The following is a 20,430-nucleotide window of genomic DNA, read 5'->3' as shown; positions in this document are numbered from 1 at the left end:
ATTATTCCGACACCACTTGAATGCAATATAGGGCTTTGAGCTAAATTCTAATGTCAGCGTGACTAACATGCTCACAATGATAATGCTAACATGCTAATGTTAAGCCTGTATGACATTTACCATGTTCTGCATGTTAGTTTTGCGTGTTAGCATGCTAATGTTTGCTGCTTAGCACTAAACACAAAAGTATTTGGTCATAAACCATGTGTTGGATAAAAACGTATGGCTTTTACAATTAATTCCAAGAGGGACATGAATGTTTGGTGGACCACGCTGCTAACATGGCTAAAACTTGTTGGATTTGACTGCATGCAGCTGATTTAAAACTTATCGTTGAGTAAAACTTAGTATAATTATTAAGTTAAAACTCTTTAAGAAACAATCATGACAGAACTTTATTTGAAACATGAGCTTTTGAAGGATCTGACAGGAAATCAAAAGACACAATTGTTTCCAGGTGGTGAAAGTCAGACTGATGGTTTGTCCGTGGCAGCAGGGGTGGTGAGGGTGTTTGTAGAGAAGCCAAGTATGTGAGAGGTCTGGGTGGGCTCTGGGGTGAAACGTTAACCTCTCCTTGACCCCATAAGAAGAGGATTTGGACTTTGAGTGAGGAATCTATGTGAAAGGTGAGATATCTTCCTCTTTTTACTCGCTTTTTTCTTTAAATGTACAAGGGGCCACTCTTACTGACTGTGTGTGTTGGCTGGGACCATGGAGACTGAGAGGAGCTCACGCACAGTTTCCATCATCTGTCTCTTTAAAGTGATGTCATTTCTGTCATAAAGTCCATTCACAAATAAGTCCACATAGGTTGCATGTTAATATTGGACTAAACTGCTGCCTATTCACATCATTGCATGTACAATTTTAATGTTGTTGTGTTCTCAGTCATCTAGAGTGATTAATGTGTGTTAGTGTTTAGCTTAGCATGTCTGCAGTATATACGTTTCCATGTTTGGACAGTTCAGATGAGTCTCATTTCTTTTTATGCTTTGCTGTTTGTTGACTTCTGTCGTCTTCCACATGCTATATATGACTTCACTACAGTTCATTGAATTATTTTAAATGGCACTCTGTTTCCAGGGGAAGGTGTTTATTTATGCTTTGCAGCTTACATTAGGAAGTGAAGACATCAGCTTGATCCAAAATACTGCAAAGGTAAATTTGCTTTAACAAATGTGAGTTTTGTAAAAAGAAGAAACAACTATATCTGTTTTGTGAATGTAGAAAGAAAATAGAAGACTGTCTTGACACTTAAACCCATTATTTAGTTAATTTGGAAGCCAAGGATGTAATACTAGGTCTCGCTCATCATTTGAACCCTTCAGGATCGCATTTTAGAAATACGTCGAGTCTATCCAAATATAAAATATAAGAAATGTGCTGACACAGTAAGTATGCTGCAAGAACTTTTCAGACAAATGTAATTTTAAAGGTCCAATATATAAGAAAACATTAAAAAAAATAACAAATTATCAACACTATAACATCAATGTACTGCATTGAAGAGTATCTACATAAGTCAGCTTATTTACCAGCTAGCCTCAGCCCGTAAATAAATTTCAGGTGGCCATTTCTTACATATTGCGCCTTTAATATTTTCCATTATTATCCTTGTTTATGCAAATTATTTCTTCTTATTATATAACAATTACAATCTGTCCTGTTGCCTTTCGTTGTTGTGTATTGTCTTATTGAGAGGAGAGTCGTGCTGGGTTTGTTATCTGTATTATGTATTCATGTTATATGTCACAATTGATGAGTGATATAATGAAGTTGAAAAAAAAAGTTTGCTTTAAAGAGTAATACAGGAAATTATGAGAAAGTGGTTCCTAACAACTCAAACTGTGACAATGCTGCACCGTCCAGAGTTCATCAGTCAGTGTCCAATCTGGTGACCTCCCTCTCTTTGCCTCTCTATCTCTCTCTTAAGTGTTAATGTACTTTAAGTGACCAATTATTTAGTTAGTGTGCGTACGCCTCGGGTGTCTCTCCCAACAAGTGGGGGGAGGATATGGAGAACAGGAGCATCTAGAAGCAGAAGGAGGGGCCCCTCAGACCAGAGTGTATATTAAACCCTCACAATCAGGGTACCATACCCACTCCAGATCATCTGCTGTTTTACCCTCCTCATCCGGCCGACTCTGAAACATTTTGGGCTTTTTTTTCCTCCCTCCAGGTCCACTATGTTGGGACGACTACTTCTTCAGAGTGCAGTGATCCTTTGGCTGGTGCAGACAGCACACACAACGGGTGAGTGAAGCGCAGAGTGAAGGCCCATATGGGGAGACAGTCATAGAGTAGAAGTATCCAGATCTGTTACTTAAGTAAAACTACTCATATCACACTGTGAAAGTAGTTACACTTTACAGGTAAAACTGTATTGAAAGTGTTACAAAAGTAAAAGTATGTACATTTAATAAGGAAACAGTACTTCAAGTGTTAAAAGTAAAAGCACACAAAGCATAAAAATGGCCCCTGTGACTGTTAGACTATTATATATTATATCATTAGATTATTATTACTCATGCATTAATGTGTAAGCAGCTAATTCTTAACTATTTTGTATAGGACTGCCTTTATAGTACGACCATGATATGATAAATTTCTATGTGACGGTTTTTATTATGGACTAATGTACTGAAAATAATTCAGAAAATAGTGAGACGTGTCGTCACAGTCACCAAGAGGCCAAAGTCTCACCTTCACAGTGATTGTTGATCCAATCAGTAGAACAAAAGTTAAATTGTTCAATTTGCTGTAATTGTAAAAGCAGCAAGTGTCTGGTGAAACACTTGGCTTGTGAGTCATGAGCTGACATATGGCCAAGGATGATGATGATGATTTCTGTTAGCCAGCGCTGAAGAACTGCTCTCTGTCTCAGACATAACTCAGACATTGCCGGTCACTATGTCAGAAAATGAACTAAAATACAGAACTTTTTATCCCCGATGTTGCTTTAATTCAACGTCTTCCTCTTATAACTCGAATCTGTCATGGCAGTTAATTTCATGACAGTAGTTTTCCATCCTTTATTTTACCAACTGCAGTACTGTATGTGTTTATGAAGACTATTATATACAGACTGTTTCCATTGTATTGAAGTGCAACATCCAAATCAACTGTGTACTATCTGCACCATTTCTGTACTAGATCCGTCTTTTAATGACCGGCCCGTTGCGTGTCTGAAATGTTGTATTTTTCATTCTTTAAGATCGAGATTTACAAACAAAATCTACTCTAATAACAGATATTAATTATGCAATTTAAAATACAAGGGCCAGAATTTAAGATAACATACATGATTTGAACAGAAATCACAAAGATGAATGTTTTTCACAAGCTCTTCACACATACAGTGTACTTGTTTGTATATTCTGCATGTTGTTGTTGTTGTTGTTATTTTGTTTGAATTCTTTAAAGAGTTCTCCCAAACTGTGTTAAAATGCTGCATGCTCCAGTCTCTGCAGTACAACCTGCTGAGAGTCCCTCAGAGATGAAACAGAGATGAGACGGATGTCTCTCAGGTGCTCGGGTTTGCCTGTCAAATTTCAAACGATCATGTTAAACTGAAATCTTAGCAACGCAGCTCGTATCTGTGCTCGGCCCTCTACCAACTTTTCTTGTGATGATGCGAAGCAACTATATATTCTTTTCTCTTTACCAGCGGGCTCAGTTTGAGAAATCAAAGGCAGCTCGGCTTCGGTGGCAGCAGCAGTCTAAATTTAACATCCATCTGTGACGAGGGAAGAGAATAGTTTTACTGCTTGTACACAGTCACTCCATTGACTTCTGTGCAGTCTGCACTCGCTGCTTCCCAAAAACGTTGGTCGGAGTACTGACTCACCAGGAGACTGGATTTAAATTTTTAAAAGCTGATTGTTTTATTAGAATTTAGTGACTGTAAGAAAGTTATCAGGGTAGGGAGAGGGGATACATCCTAAAAAGCAAGACAGTCCCAAGCATTATTTTTTTGTTTTCTTTGGACCCTTTCCATGATTTAGAAAAAACAAACAAATGTTCATATATGATTGCATTGGTGCAGTACATTTAACAGCAAAAGGTAAACAAAGAAGAATGAAAAACCTTAATATGTGCACGCAATATAATAATATTGTATAATATGATATAATATGTTTTCACTATAGACAGCACTGCGGACATTAGAGGAATTATAAAATGTCACAATAACTGCCTCTCAAGAGCTTCTAAATAAACAGTTATCAACTGGAGCACCTTAATATTTCTGCCCAACCTGCGGATTCCACATAAAAATAATAATTAAACAAGTTAATGATGTAATATAAATTTGTGATGAAAATATATAAATAAGACTCTCTCCTGTTCTTCCAAAAAGTCAGACAGAAATCACTTCCTAAAGTAAAAGCAAGAAATGCATTATGTCCTTTAATTCTCCACGGAGTAAGAACTGAACTCTTAAGATATGGATATGTTGCAAAGCTACATGTTTTTTTTTTCTTCTTCTGTTACTTCACAGTAGTATAACAGTACTTTTACATTAAATGTGCTGTCTTTAAGGTTACGGTGCTGTATCTGGAGTACCAAATGGACAGGGACCACAAACTCATGGTAAACCCATCACAATCTGAACACTTTCTGTCTTCATGAAACATAAAAATCATTACATTTGTGGGATTTTTACACAAGCCAAAGCTTTTGATCACAGCTGTCTCATGGTGATTTTTCTAGGGAGGAAACCTCAGAACGGCGGAGGTGTAGGAAGAATGCTGATGCCATCAAAAGGTAAAGTAAAAGCACAGTTTCTCCAGACATACATTCCCCTGTTTCTGAGACAATTTTAACATTAATAATGTTTTTTCTAAGGTGTGGGTCAGGCAATGGGTGCACAAAATGGATACGGTGGATACCCCACAAAAGGAATAGGTGAGCATGACAGATTGATCTGATTTTTACAAATAAATGTTCCTAATACTGCTGTATCAAGTGCAAATGGAGCAAAATCTAGTGCAAATTTAGAGCTTATCCTAACTACAAACAACTTTGTCTCACCATGTGTCTAATCATTTTAAGGCTACGGTGCAGCTGCTGGTGTGACCAATGGAGGAGGGACAAAAGGTAAGTTCGTATTAGTGTTAAAATCTTTAGTTAAAGGGTGTAAAAACTATGGCAGATCTTTTGGGTCATGTTTCCCATCTTGTTTTTAAGGCTATGGAGCAGCAGCTGGTGTAACCAATGGACAAGGCGGCAATCCAGCAGTTTTACCCAATGGAAATGGAGCTAAATCTAATGGTAGATGTAGCATGCATCTCTCCATCATCTCCATCATTTGCACCTGTGGTACAGTAAAGTCCAGTTGAACTTAATATATAATACACTGTGATATTTGTTGCAGGATATGGTGTTCCAGCCGGCCCGACCAACGGACAACCAATGAAAGGCAATGGTACGAATCCTGTCTTCTGATTGAGGAAACATACACACTCTAACAATCATCACACACACTGAGCAACAACTACGGAAGCCCTAAAGGGCCATGCATTCATACATTTTATTTCCTCCGTTTTCCCGTGATAACGAGTTAATTTCATTTGTTTACTCGAGATCTGGAGTTATTATCTCGAAATAACAACTGCCGTTTTCCTGAGATAACAGGATAATTTTTTCGAGATCTCGAGATAACAAAACTTTGTTTTCCTGAGATAACGATATAATTAATTCGAGATCTTGAGAAAACAAAACGATAGTGTAGTATATTAAATCATTGCAGGAAACATCATTCAGTGTAGCAATGTCAGAGGAGCAGGAGCATATCGATCACTGTGTCACATATCTTTTCAATCAAGGCCTGACACAGGCTGAAATAGCATTATGCCTTGCTATTACAGATAATATACACATTAGTGTGCGTAATCTAAAAAGACGGTTAGCAAGGCTTCAGCTATATCGGCGGAGCAATCTAAGTGAGCCTGATGTTGTCGTTAACTACATAGCTGACCAGCTACGAGGTCCCGGGCGTCTCCATAATATCAGACCTATCATATCACAGTCATTATCTCGAGATCTCGAAATAATTATATCATTATCTAGGGAAAACAAAGTTTTGTTATCTCGAGATCTCGAAATAATTATATCGTTATCTCGGGAAAACAAAGTTTCGTTATCTCGAGATCTCGAGAAAATTATCTCGTTATTACGGGAAAACAGCAGTTGTTATTTCGAGATAATAACTCGAGATCTCGAGAAAACAAATGAAATTATCTCGTTATCACGGGAAAACGGCAGTTGTTATTTCGAGATAATAACTCCAGATCTCGAGAAAACAAATTAAATTAACTCGTTATCACGGGAAAACGGCAGTTGTTATTTCGAGATAATAACTCAAGATCGAAAACAAATGAAAACAAATGAAATTATCTCGTTATCACGGAAAAACGGCAGTTGTTATTTCGAGATAATAACTCGAGATCTCGAGAAAACAAATGAAATTATCTCGTTATCACGAGAAAACGGAGGAAATAAAATGTATGAATGCATGGCCCTTTAGGGCTTCCGTAAACAACAACACTGTTCAATGTAAATGTTCTTTATGTGACAGGTTATGGTGCACAAGCTGGTGGATATGGTGGACAAGCAACTAAAGGCAATGGTACTGCTGATGATTTCTAACATATATAAGTCATTTTAGATTTACTCCATGTTCCTGGTAATAGTTTACAGGTAGTTCAAAAGTTTGTCTTACCTAAGGTGTATAACAATTACACTTAATTAACTACAATTGTTGCGGTCATGAGAATATTATGTGCTAAAAATGGTCATGTTTTTCTCCAGGTTATGGAGTTCCTGCTGCTGCAGCACCAAATGGAAATGGAGGCCACTACAATGGTAAGTCCATTGTTTTAATAATGTTATGAATACAGACAGTCTTCTGTATGTGCATTATATTAATGCTGGAAATGTAGTGAATCTGTTTAAGGTCCTTGTTGCTTGTTTCTCTAAATGTCTTTTGGGTTATGGTGCTGCTGCAGCTGGTGTTCCAGGTGGAAATGGTGCTAAATCCAATGGTGAGCGACCGCTGATGACATTTCTGTCATTATACTGTCATAAAAGAAATTATGATGAATAGAGATGGAAAACCTTTTTGTGTTGTATCTATTTGTAGGTAATGGTGCTGCAGCTGCTGCACATAATGGACCTGTAACAAAAGGCAACGGTAAGGCAGTTCCTACAACTCTATTATAAAGTTTCTATGTTTATTGATTGGATGAAATTTATATAATCTGGTTGTTTATTCTGAAAGTATACACACATTCATATACATACTTGTACATGGTGGTGTGGGAAGAACCATTACTAAATGAGTTGCACTGATGATGGACTAAGGAAGCTCTTCGACTCTTTGACTGCACTGTAACACATTTTACTCAGTGTTAAAACTGTGCAGAATCACTTTTTCCACTAACTTCCCTCTCATTTATATATGTATATTTTCTAACCTAGGAGGATATCCTTCAGTTCAACCCAACGGAAATGGAGCTAAATCTAATGGTAGATGTTAAACGCTCCACTAGTTTGTCTCTATTGTACAAATAAATCTAATTTAACTCAATATTTGCTACAATGTAATGTGTCTTTGTTTCAGGATATGGTGTTCAAGCCGGCCCGACCAATGGACAGCCAGTGAAAGGCAACGGTATGAATCACGCCTTCTAATTGAGGACACGTACACACTCTCACACAAACACATACACTGAGAAAAAAAACAACACTGTTCAACTTTAATGTTCTGTATGTGGCAGGCTACGGTGCACAAGCTGGTGGATATGGTGGACAAACAAATAAAGGCAAGGGGTATTGTAGATATGATGATTTACTGGAGTAGATTTGGAGTTGAGTTTGATATGTTGATTTATAATATTCCTTTTTATGTTAGGCTATGGTGCTGGATCTGGTGTTCCTAATGGAAATGGGGCTAAAACCAATGGTAACGTCCGCATAAACAACACCTGTTTAGATGAATAAATGTTAACGTGATCACATCTTTGAATATAATAATTATTCTTTCAGGTCAAGGAGCTGCAGCCGGCCCATCCAGCGGCAATGGGGCAAGACCATATGGTAAGAGATGGAGAAGGGATAGATTAGAATTGGCAGCATTATACTTTTTGAGTTTTTGCAACAACAAAACACGTCCATCTGTTTGTTAATGTAACTTAACATGTCTGTGTATTTAACAGGACAGGGGGGAGCTGGAAGTAAATCTGTGAAAGGTTATGGCCGACCACCTTTTGGGGCAGGTAACTCATCTTCTTCCACCTTGTTGTCCATGTGATCATAATACTCACGTTGACACAACATTGATACACGTGTACATCTGTGGTTAAAGGTCCAGGTATGGGGATGGGACCCTCCAGAGGACTGGGTGTACCTCAGCTTGCCAAGAACCAAAGGGCCCAATGTGAGTGACGACCATGCCACAGTAATGAGGCCACCACTCTAATTCACCAGTAACAATGTCTTTCTCTGTTCTTCCAGCATATGGTGGTAATGGTTATAATGGCTATGGAGCTCGACCCATGGGAGGTGAGTCATACACAAGTCAGTCCATACAGACTTTACTTATAGGATGATGAGTAAAAATATAATGATATTTTTGGTAACATGCTGTATTTATAGGTAACAATGGTGGTTATGGCCGTGCAGGTTTGGGTCTCGGACCTCGGTATGGAAATGGAGGAATGAAGGGACCAAAGCCAGGTAGGAACATTTCTCCTATCAAGTGAAAATTAGCTCTGAATTTAGTTATTTTCATGTTTTTAGATTAATAAACTGCCTGAATCCGTCTGACTTTTGTTCAAATTTCAGGCTATGGTGCTGCAGCTGGTGTACCCAATGGGCAGGGTGCAAAAACCAATGGTGAGTTTCTAAATAACATCTAATAAAATATATCATGTTCACTAAGAAATATGACATGTCTCTATATTTAAAATGATTGTTTTGTAAAATACAAAGGTTATGCTGGAGCCAGAGCCCCTAATGGGAATGGAGCCTTGCCAAATGGTGAGTCAGCATCCGAGAAATGTTATTATTCTCATTCTTATTCAATTGACAGTATGAATTTAATTATTCTTGTGGTTTGTGAAACTCTCAAGGTTATGGATACCCCAGTGGTGGAGCCACCAAACCAGCAAAACCAGGTAAATGTGAGGTCAAAATTACATACAAGATAGATGTAATGTTTGCAAATCAAGATCTGTATTATGACAAGATTCTTAGCCAGGTCACCTTTGGTTTTTATCATTATTTTGAAAGAATGTTTAAAGAAAAATATCCATCTCTTGCTCAAAGTTGTGACATAATTTTGAGGGAATTGTTACAAAGCTCATCATTTTCAATAACAGTACAAAACTTTAGGTCAAATCTCTTTTTTGTTGTGTTATCAGCACAATGCTGATTTCATTTACTATGTATTTGTTTGTTTGTTTGTTTTTTTAGGGTATGGCAATATTCCAAATGGGTACGGTGCCAAACCCAACGGTAAGACGGGTCACTTCTTTTTAAAATCTTTTTATGATTAAAAATAAATTGTATTTTAATGGCATCTTGATTTTTTATATTAACTAATTCACTTTCCTTAACGTGTTACAGGATATGGAGCCACCAGAGGAGGTGCAATGAGACCCCAACCAGGTAATACTGTTATTTTAAACATGTCCCAAAATGTTCTAAACTCATGATATGGATGTTTTTGTAATGATTTGTTTATCTCAAGGTTATGGGAATGGAGCTGCTCCCAATGGATATGGAGCTAAACCCAATGGTAACGGATCAGAATCAGTGTTTAGTTGTTATAACTTTAATGTTCCTGATGTAAGAAAAATGTTCTTTCTGCTTCAGTTGGTTTATATATTTAATGTTATGTTTGACCCGAGGTTATGGAGCTGCAGCTGGAGCTGGAGCTGGAGCTGGTGTTCCCAAAGGTTATGGAGCCAAACCCAATGGTAACGACCTTACAGAATATGAATCATGATAAACATACAGTTTTTAGTCAAAGACATTCAATCAATGACATAATAATTACATTTTCATTCTTCATTTTTTGCATGTGTGTTTCCATTTCGAAAAAGAAATGTCTTCTCTGAATCTTTTCATGAAAAATAATGTGAGCGCTTTGCATTTAGTATTGGACGACCTACCCTGCAAAACATCTCTTCATTTTTCAGTACTGTGATTTAATTTTAATTTGGGATGGAAAATTCATGGCTAAAGATTAGGTTTAATAATTGTCCTTTTAACGTATGGTTTTCATGTAATTAAATCACAGTAAATGCATCCATAAAAAGGAAATACATGTAACAATGAGTATTGTATTTTACTTTATATCTTTGTTTTGATGTGATAAATCAAGTGATAAATTCCAGCTATTAAATGTCTTGTGAGGCTATTGTGATGATCAGTTTATCCCGTAATGTAATTCATAATTTTCTAACCGCTGTTTGCAGGGTACGGAGGGCCGAGCAGAGGCTCAAACCCTCAAACTACCAAAGGAGTTGGAGCAGTGTCACCCAGTGAAGGCGCTAAATCACTCAGCAATGGTAAGAATTCTGCATAATATATATCACATACAGTGTTTGTGAAAAGAAAGGAAGAAGGCGAAGAGTATAATGATGCTATCGTATTCATGAATTTGTTTATGAAAATGTTGTGTATCTCACAGGCTACGGTGGCCCTGCTGGTTTACCTAATGGACAGTCAACAAAAGCAGCAAATACAGGTAAACACATGTGTATATGCATGTGTCAGCTTTATCTCTGTCATATGTCATTGTGTTCTTAGTATTTTTTTTACGGTCCTCAGGTTACGGCATGGTGCCAAATGGGAAGGGTATAAAGGGAGCAGGTGCGTCCAATGGAAAGGGCCTAAAAGGTGGAGTTCTCCCTCCTGAGCAGCCGAGTGCAGCACCAGTGGAGGTTTTTACACCTCAACAAGCGATAGCCGAAGATGCAGCACCTGTTGCCCCTGAGCCGACGAGTGGTCTCCTCGTTATGGTGACACGAGAGAAATATCAAAAGCTGCCTTCACCAGTGACACAAGGAAAAAGCTACAAACAGACACCACTGATCCCTCAGGCTACACCAGAACCAGCACCAGTGATTCCTCAAGGCAAATACCCAAAGCCTGCGCCTGAGCCCACACCTGAACCGGCAGCCACACCTGCACCAGTGGTTCTCCAGACCAACCCAGCACCTGAGCCAGCAGAGGATCTTCCTCAAGGCAAGTACCCTAAAACTGAATCTGTACAGTACTTTTACAGCCAGAGCAGAATCTGAAAACGCCACCTCTACAATTTATGGATCACTGATTCCACTTTCTGGCATTAGTGTATTAGGATTAGTTGAGTTGGAGGTGTTTGACCTAATTGTCAACAACAACAAAGTCAAATAAATTGAAAATCATTTTTAGATTGACATTTCTTCGAGTCACTGACTCCCTAAAGTGTCACATACAGATGCTCTGGAGAGCCACATACTGTATTTATGATATATTAAATAAATTTTAAAACATTTTAAAAAAGAGAAATATAGGAAAAACAAAATCTTTGTTGCCTGTGAAACCACAAATGAATTCACAAGTCCACACAGTAAATCAACTGCCGAAATGCATGTCAATATCGTGATATTTTGTCTGATAATTGTCATATGTATTAAAATGTAAAAATGCGTACAGTACATTTGCAAACATCGTCTGACTCTGGTTGCTGCTTAGCTGTGTACTCAGTTAGACATTAACCATTGTGTACACCTGGTGGGATCAAACATACATTGTGTATTGATTGATATATATATTGTAAGAAAGCACGTTGATGACTCTGATCCGCTGCTGAAGGTAATGTCCCAAGAAGATAAAAGCCAATCTTTCCTTTATAATGCTTGGGTAATTTTCATGGTATTATTATGCACAGATCATAGATAGAGGCTGTTCTCTTGTAATTGAACTCTCAAATTCACGTTTTTGGAACAGATTTTTACTCAGAATAACTAAAAATCATGTTATTGCTATCGTAGTGTTGGAATCCCTCAAAAATCAAGTGAAAATTGTTCAGTTTTCAGTCACTTGCATTGTAATTCTCAAGTAGCCTATCAAGGCATTGGTTTGAATATATGTCAATGTGATGTTTTTTTATATGTCGCTTATGAATTTGAATTATGTGGTTTGATTGTATAAACATAGTGTAAATGCACAAAAAAAGGCATTTAATTTGGAGGTTTGTCATGTTGTGTTTTATGATGCATGTGGACATTAGCAGTAACGATCTGTAATATAATGTGTGTACATGAACGTTGATGAAGTGTATGGCCTCTAGGTTATGTGACTGGAAGTGCTGTGCCTGAGCAAAAAGAGGCAGATGTTCTTTTTGGGGTAGACAGCACCGGTGAAGGGGATGCTGCCCCTGAGAGCGCCAAACCACTGAAAACCAAAGCTGTTCCTGAAACAGTGGCAGCTATAAGTACGGGGAGCATCACCCCTGAAGAAGCTCTGGCTGTGGGTGTGCCTGAGGTTACACCAGAAGAGGCAAACATCAAAAGTCAGCCTGTGGCAGGACCTGACAGGCTCGGGGGCAAAGGTCTTCCTGCAGGAGAAACTGGGGCAACTGGTAAACTAAATGTGTCTAATAGTGTTGGACTGCATGCGTTGATGCAGTGTTAAGGCATGCGTTTGTCCTAACTCTAAGTCTGTTACGGACTTGTGGACATTATGATCACTCTAATTGTCTCACTCTGCAAGATTTGTGTCGTTTTCATGGCTAGGATTCAGTCTAACTTGCCTGTAATACTTTGGCATTATTTACAGACTATCTAGACCCATTAAGGTCAAGATTGTTTAAATTTTGCAGGTTTAAATACATGTACACTTATTAAAATAAGAATGAATCCTAGCTAGTGCTCACTGTTATATTAGTTGTAGCTCTACGGGGTTTTTTGTGTGTATTTCCTGTTGTGTTTGTTTCTGTGTCGCATGATGTCTTCAGAGTTGTCTCAAAAATACCAATAACTTGTGTTTCACTTGTGTGTTTATCGCTAATGTTTTTTGTTCAGACCCTTCACCCAACTTTGCAGTTTGAGAATTAACCAATTCACAATACGTCCATTTCTGGACTGTGTGTGAAGGAAGTGTGTCACTTTGTTGTGTTGGTCCTGTACATTATCTTAATCCTTGTCATATTAATTTGGTGCATGAGGTAAAAATTGAAGTTTAACCCACTGTTTTCTTTTTAATTACCACTGTAGTGTAATTATGTTGCACATGTAACACTTGAAGAAGATACTGTACATCGATCATTTCTTGCCCAGCCCTGATCTGTCAGTGTGTCCCTCTGATTTTTTCAGAGAACGGAGGAGGAGCTACGATCTCTAAGGGACAAGGAGCTAAACCGGCCAAACCTGGTAAAAACATTTGTTTCTTTTCTTTAAACAATAATCTGCAAGCAATGTTGACAAAATATGGTACATACATACATAAATACATATACGTCCCCGTCAGGATGAACTTTGACAACTTTGGTGATCCCACAACTTTTCATGTAGCGCCATCATCAGCTCACAGTTGTAATTTATCCAATGCTTTCATTTATGATTAAATTGTGTTTAGCCTACTGATGATACTCATTTAGCCCAAAACACCACTGAGCTTAAGGTCTTGTTTGTGGACTTTTCCATCAATATTTCTTGGAAGAACACAATAATGTAATATTCAACTTTAACACACTGGCATGGCAACAAAGATTACATTTCAATTATTTTGTTAGCATTCGACACCTCCCACAGGGTTTTGATAGTGTGCTAATGCAACTAATTTGTGTGGGCCTAATCATCCAGAATGTAAAAACATCTACACAGTGCAGATACATCAATAACTTAATGCAGCTGGTTGTATCTCTGTTTGTTTAACTTTGAAAGCATGACGTGCTGAAATTACATGTTTACATTGATTTTCTAGACTGTGGACCATCAGGAGTGCCAAATGGACAATGGATGAAAATACCAAGACCTGGTAAACTGAGAGTATTACAGTATTCTGTGTATTTCAAAACTAAAATGCAAAGCTCTCAACAGCCAAAATGATTACCATAGTTCCAGTAGTCTAATAGTACATGCATGCTAAAGTGTGTTTTTTTCCTTTACTGCATGCATAATGTATTTTAAAGGAATTGAGATTGTTTAAAAATAGTTTTGTCACATATCAGAAGCAGAAAAAACACAACATAAACTCACCGAGTCAAAGCAGGTGATGAAAACTAAGTGCTGACATTGTTCTGTCTTATCATTTAAGGCTATAATGCAGGTGCTGGAGCATCTTCTGGCACAAACACAAAAGGTACTTGTACAACAGTGACTCAGTTCAGTGCGTAACACTGTGTATTTTAGATACAAGAATACTTATTGTTGATTCTTTTTGTTTTGAGGTCACGGAGCAGGAGCTGGTGTTCCAAACGGATATGGTGCTAAACCCAACGGTGAATCTACTTTATTCTTCATTCTCAATATCCGTGTGTGTGTGTGAAATGTTCACAGTGGAGCATTATGTAGATGATGATTGATGCCTACTGCAGATTTGATCATTATGAACATGGACAAATGACTGTAGACCTGATGGCGGTGATATATTGTGTCACTGTGTAGGATACGGTGCCAGCGCAGGGGGACACTCAAACGGAGGAGGAGCTAAAGCAAACACACCAGGTGATTGATTAATTGAGCAGTTTTCCTATTGTGTCATCAAACACACTGCTGAGAGCTTTGGGTGAAACATATGACGATCTCAACAGTTGTAACTCTGTACTTCTACTTGTTTTCTTTCCCGTGTTATAAAGGTAAAGACGTTAATGAAGTTTTGTTTATCCAAAGGTTACGGAGCAGGAGGCTACACTGTGCCTGGACTCAGTAATGGATATGGAGCTGGTAATGTTTATTGTCAATATAAACATCTTATTTGATATTATTTGTTTTTTGTTCCCCTTTCACTTCCAAGGAAATTCAAATGTGATTTTTCACAATACTTTTTCGTTTCATGTTTGCAGGACTTGGATATCCATATGCAGGGAAACCTCAGCAACCTGGTGAGTGTTTTTTTCAACCTCATAGAGAATATGATGCTTATATGAAGTCAATAATTGTTTTAAGTGTTTTAATTGTGTTTTAATAATTGCTCTGTATTCTCTCAGTTTACGGACAAGGAGCGTACCTCGGAGCCGGATATGGAAACGGAAATTCATACGGAGGTGAATTTTAAAAGGATAAGCTTGAAACATTGTATTTAATTCAACTTGTAAGCCGATGATGCCTTAAGCCTACAGTAGCTTTATGAATTCGGGATAGATTTGGACCACCCAAGACCAGTATTAGTATTAGCTCTAGTATGAAGTCTGAGTATTATTTACATTCTGCTATTTTCCTCAGGAAATGCAGGTCAGGGTAAAACCAATCAGAAGTCCAAGTCAGGTAGGCTTCAATGTTTCCAATATCTTTGCTGAAGTACTGTATCCATAAATGGATAAATGTGTCTGTGAATTGGTAGATAAGTACATAATAGTATATGTCTTTTTTGCAGGGTATGGAAATGGAAATGGCTATAGTGCTGGTGTACAGCCTGACTATGCAAGTAAGAACCTCCATGTGAAATTTAGTTGAGAAAATATGTTTTGCAACCATTTTGTGTGGATTACAACAAAAGTCAACATTTCCTCTTTTTTCCAGGCCTTGGTCACGGTGTACCTGCTGCTAACGGCAAATCAGGTATGATATTGATATTGGTAGTGGTGGCAGTGAGGGCACAGTTAAAGATATATTGACATATTTAACATATTGGTTCAATAAATTCGATCAAGAAGACATGGATTGTGAAACAGAAAATGAATCCATTATTTTCCAATTTACTGCTGATGCTACAGGTGGCGCCAAACAGATGCCTTACAATGGAGCCCCAGTGGTTCCTGCTGGACTAGATGGTAAGACCTCACCATCTTTATGCAAATATAATTTAAGCATGTGTGAACAGTACAATCTCTACAGTGAGCAGAATAATCCACAGTGAAAATACAGATAACAATATTACTGATATTGGCTTACTCATGTGCAAACACGGACTGCAGTGTGAAACGAGCAGAATAAGAAAATGAAAAGTAAAAATAAGAGTGGCTGGAATCCAAAAGGCTGATATGCAACACGTTTTGAGCCCGGTGCAGTTTCTCTGGCAGCACTGAATCATGTCAGTCTATTTTTATGCACCTAAAGCACCGGTAAAAGCTTTTTTCACTCACACTCACACAGTTCGGCGCCACACCATCTCCATATCTCCAGTTATCGAGCAGGTGGTCTAGAAGTGTGCTTACATTCGCAAGTAATCTGATTATTCCCTGCCCTCAGCAGTACGGTGATTTCAGAAACAGCCTTGGTCTGAATGCTGTGTGCATGTTCGCAGCATATTCATCTCAAGCTGTAAAAGTTGATAGATGCAATGCACAAACATTTCCTGTATACTCGTGCAGGCATGAGCCAGTTTGAGCCTCAGTCCGCTGGCCTTGGTCCAAATGGAAAATTGGGAAGCATGTATGGTGGTATGTATAAGGTTTATTTCTGTCAAATCTTTATTAACACAAGAAAACCTTCATTTTAGGAGAGCCATGCTCACAAAATCACCTCAATAAGAAATATTGAACACATTCACTTGAACTGAAGAAATGTTTATCACACCAGAGCCAAAACTTCCTCCCATGTTACAGGAATGGGCGGCTTGCCTTTTGGTGGTCAGTCTCTGGGAATGGGTGCAGAGAAATCCAACACCAAGTACGGTGAGTGTTTGTTGGCATCACTCCACTGTGAGGTAGCTTGGAAAGGAAAATAATTAATGTTATGTGCGTGGCTTCATGAGTTTAAAGCAACTTGATGTGCAGAAATATAAATCTGAAACCTTTTAAAGCAAGTTCGTGTCTCATTATTCATGTACTAACCGACTTGTTGTCTGCTCACTCTGATTTAGGCATTGGTGGGTTACAGTTTGGTGGACAGCCCCTTAATACAGGGAATAACGGTGCAGGACCTTATGGTATGTCTATGTTATGATATTATGTTTAGCTTTCAGTCTGTTTCACATATAGATCTTAATCAAAACTGCAATTATTTCGTGACTATGGTCCTGTTTGAATCAATACAAGCATGCGTGGTCAGTCCAGTGAGTCCAAACTGTTTATCTCAACTCCATCCAGGATATGGTCCAAGCCCCTACTGGCCTGCTGGTGATGGCAAATCATCTGGAAGATATGGTGAGTTATTTGTCTTTGGCAGTCATATCAACAAGTAGTATGTTTCATTTCACAGTAATGTGCAGCACCATGAGTACAAAGTTTGATGGGGAATTCTTGGATTCTCTAAATGATATGCTATAAATACTCAATCTATACTGTATTGTCATCCTGGGTGGCAGCAGAGTGTGTTATCATTGGGCCATCTCCCCTGTTAAAAATTAACAAATCACTGACTGACTATCATGAGTACATTTTTAGTGCTTGCAGGAAGCACAAGTGGTAAACAACCAAATTAACCCTGTCAAGTTGAGACACTGACCTACAAAGATCTAGCTTGAGAGATTAATGATGGTGTTCATTCAAAATACTTTCAGGTGGTCTTGGTGCCAGCATGGGAGGGGATCCTGCAGCTGGAAATTATGGTCAGTGTGACGGGATGAAAAAGGGTTTTGTTGTGGCTAACAGTTGACTGTGAAAATGCTTCCTATTAGCATCCATTCTGAGAGGTCATGTGATCATTTCATACTGTTTTCATCTCTGTTCAGGATATGGGGGGCTACCCAATGGTGGACAGCTTCTTGGCAGTAACGGAAATACAGCTGGCAAATACGGTAAATCATTAGCTTTGGTATCTCTTGTTTATTGTTTATTATTTCCTACAAACAGTTCCCCCTTTAACCTTTTATTGTTTCTCTTCTTCCTCTGATTCTCCGTCTCTTCTACAGGTTATGGAAGAATGCCTTATGAAGCTCAACCAGCTGGACTGAGCCCTGAAACCAAATCTACTGGGAATTATGGTAAAAACTAGGATTTGGGAAATACTCTATGATTAGCTAAGTTAGCTGGTTGCTGGTGGCAGCTTAATATTTACCATCTAAGAAAGCTAATAAAAGACTGGAAACAGCCTGGCTCTGTCCACAGATGACAAAATCCATCGATCAGCCCCTCTAAAGTTCACTAATTAACACGTAATATCTAGTATCATTAAATATCATTTTATTTTGTCGTTTAACTTAATTAAGCATATATATTCTTTCAGGTCTGGCTGGCTCGCCATATCAGCCTGAGCATCTTGGACTTGGACAGAGTGGAAAATTAACAGGCCAATATGGTGAGATTCAACAAACATCACAACTACCCTCTAACTGCCCAATTGTTCATTTATTTGGTTTAACTTGTCAACTCTGTGTGTTTGCCAACCGCTCAGCTAACGGTGAAACTCCCTATGCACCACAACCTATTGGTTTTGGAAGTGAAGCAAAATCTTCTGGAAAATATGGTACAATCAAGTTCTTTTATACTAAGTATGCTTTTCCTCTGCATTTCATCATGTTTACTAAACAGTTTCACATCAATCTATGAACAGATAATCAGGGACCATACCAGTCACAGCCCCTTGAATCTGCAGCTGAAGGCGGACCTGGTGCAGAATATGGTATTTTGTCGTTATTGTTACAAATTGCTTGAGTTAGAAATACAAATAAAATAAGTGTGCATTCATCTCTTTTTTTGCTTTAAACAGATACAGCTGGCTTACCTTATGAGCCACTGCCTATTGAGCCAGAATCAGCTGTAAAATCCTACGGTGCGTCAGAGAAAGATTCACAGCACAAATATACTGTAGACCCCAATCTCTTATCTGTTTTTTCCCTCTGATCTCTCAGTGAAGGGAGATGTGCCGACTCCAGCGATTGCAGTCGAAGGTGAGGGGATGTCCATTGATAGATATGGTGAGCATCGTGTATTTCTGCATGTTTGTCTCTTGTGTCTCCGCTGCATTCAGGTAATGTTTAACTGTTTGTCACTTTCAGATGATGTGGGCTATATAAATGGACAAGTGCAGCCAGAAGGTAAAACTGAGACACTACTTTCACTTCAAAATGTATGATCAAAGTGCATAAACAACATGGAAACATCTCTTTCTTTCTCTATCCTGTTCACCTTGTCTGCTCTCCCTTCTTAGTTGTTGCATTCCCTGCAGCTCCCACCTCCGGCCCCACCCTGGCCTACCCCTCTGTCCCGTCATATCTGCCCGTGGAGTCCTCCTTCACACCCGACGTGGTGCCTGGGGCGGGTGTTGAGGACCTGCCCTACCCAGCGGGCACTGACGACCTCACCCTCGACTCAGCGCCCGCTACAGAAACACAGGGCGTGGTCCAGGTGCCTGAACAACCTGACGACGTGCCTCAACAGCAGCTGCCACGTCAGATACACATTCAGCAGCACCTCAAACTGCATTTTCACCACCAAGGCAAGTCCTTCATGTCAAACTATTCCTTTAACTTTACAATGCCTGAGGTTGTATGTGCACTCCTGTATATAAGCAGCACACCGTCCTCTTCTGGTATAAAGGATATGAAAGTATAACCTTTGCATAACAGTCTGCATTGTTTCTTTTCTTTGTCCTTAGGAGCAAAGAATGGCAAATATGATTTGAATGGCTTCTTTGGGAACAGTGGCTATCAAGGTAAGAACAGATAAATGAAAAAATAATTATATTCAGTTTGTTGCTCAAACATCCCACTCATCTTTGCACTTCCCCACACAGGTTAACCCTGCTGACAACGACAAGTATAATCTCTTTTTCTGCCGTTGTATATTATTTTTGATTGTCTCCTAAGTGTACATTTATTATTATTTTCTTCTGTCTGTTGAATAGTCCTGCTATTTTTGTGTTGGTTTGTAAGTCTAGATATAAAAAACAACATTTAAACATTTTGAGATGTTAGGTTTTCTGATTATGTGTATTTTTTATGCATCCTGCATCACCTTTTTTGTCCTGCACTTACTGTACATGCAAAGAATCGATTGCTGGAGAAATGGAGTTTGTGTTTTGTTTGGATGTTATCAACTCAAAATAACCCTGTAAAAGGTCAATCAGTCTAATTTATTTTTCATGGGAAATGTTTTTTTACAGTATTGTACAGTGTTCGATTGATTAAAACCACCAATGAATACCAAATGTGTATGTGTGTTTCTATACATTCAGTAGATTACAAAATAGGCGAAACTCATTAAAGGGAAACTCCACCAATTTTAACACTTTAAAGACATGTTTAGTTAAAGCTTTTTGTGGCTCCAGAGGAGGCTGCATGTGATCTGATAAATAGCCTCCAGTGATGTTGCTCAGTGGCTACGTTGCATTGTAG

The 20,430-nt window shown here is 38.5% G+C and overlaps 1 protein-coding gene across 1 annotated transcript; it reads left to right on the top strand.

The window, feature by feature from the left end:
* The first annotated feature begins 4,745 nt into the window (after positions 1 to 4,745).
* cmn (calymmin) lies at positions 4,746 to 19,956 on the top strand. Its single transcript, XM_073490211.1, has 52 exons — positions 4,746 to 4,764; positions 4,846 to 4,905; positions 5,053 to 5,097; positions 5,188 to 5,271; positions 5,375 to 5,425; positions 6,578 to 6,628; positions 6,811 to 6,864; positions 7,142 to 7,192; positions 7,622 to 7,672; positions 7,913 to 7,963; positions 8,047 to 8,097; positions 8,217 to 8,276; positions 8,366 to 8,437; positions 8,515 to 8,562; positions 8,656 to 8,736; positions 8,845 to 8,895; positions 9,132 to 9,176; positions 9,475 to 9,516; positions 9,628 to 9,669; positions 9,752 to 9,799; positions 10,482 to 10,574; positions 10,697 to 10,753; positions 10,837 to 11,253; positions 12,344 to 12,634; positions 13,368 to 13,424; positions 13,978 to 14,031; positions 14,311 to 14,355; positions 14,444 to 14,494; positions 14,661 to 14,720; positions 14,886 to 14,939; positions 15,059 to 15,097; positions 15,203 to 15,259; positions 15,438 to 15,479; positions 15,589 to 15,639; positions 15,735 to 15,773; positions 15,929 to 15,985; positions 16,526 to 16,594; positions 16,760 to 16,828; positions 17,017 to 17,082; positions 17,243 to 17,299; positions 17,656 to 17,703; positions 17,827 to 17,892; positions 18,007 to 18,078; positions 18,321 to 18,392; positions 18,489 to 18,560; positions 18,648 to 18,716; positions 18,804 to 18,866; positions 18,946 to 18,984; positions 19,093 to 19,131; positions 19,245 to 19,532; positions 19,692 to 19,748; positions 19,830 to 19,956. The coding sequence occupies exons 1-52, from the start codon at positions 4,746 to 4,748 to the stop codon at positions 19,832 to 19,834; spliced, it is 3,672 nt and encodes a 1,223-aa protein (XP_073346312.1). The 3' UTR covers positions 19,835 to 19,956.
* The last annotated feature ends 474 nt before the right edge of the window (positions 19,957 to 20,430 follow it).

Source organism: Pagrus major, chromosome 20 (assembly GCF_040436345.1).
Source record: "Pagrus major chromosome 20, Pma_NU_1.0".
Classification (NCBI taxonomy): Eukaryota; Metazoa; Chordata; class Actinopteri; order Spariformes; family Sparidae; genus Pagrus; species Pagrus major.
Note: the sequence above shows the minus strand (reverse complement) of the source record. Positions and strands in the feature narration are given on the sequence as shown.

Bases quoted from the DNA above. Each gene is read 5' to 3' on its own strand.
- cmn (XM_073490211.1), top strand. The intron at 5,098-5,187 runs GTAAGTTCGTAT...CTTGTTTTTAAG, and splicing joins CAATGGAGGAGGGACAAAAG to GCTATGGAGCAGCAGCTGGT. The intron at 8,438-8,514 runs GTGAGTGACGAC...CTGTTCTTCCAG, and splicing joins CAAGAACCAAAGGGCCCAAT to CATATGGTGGTAATGGTTAT.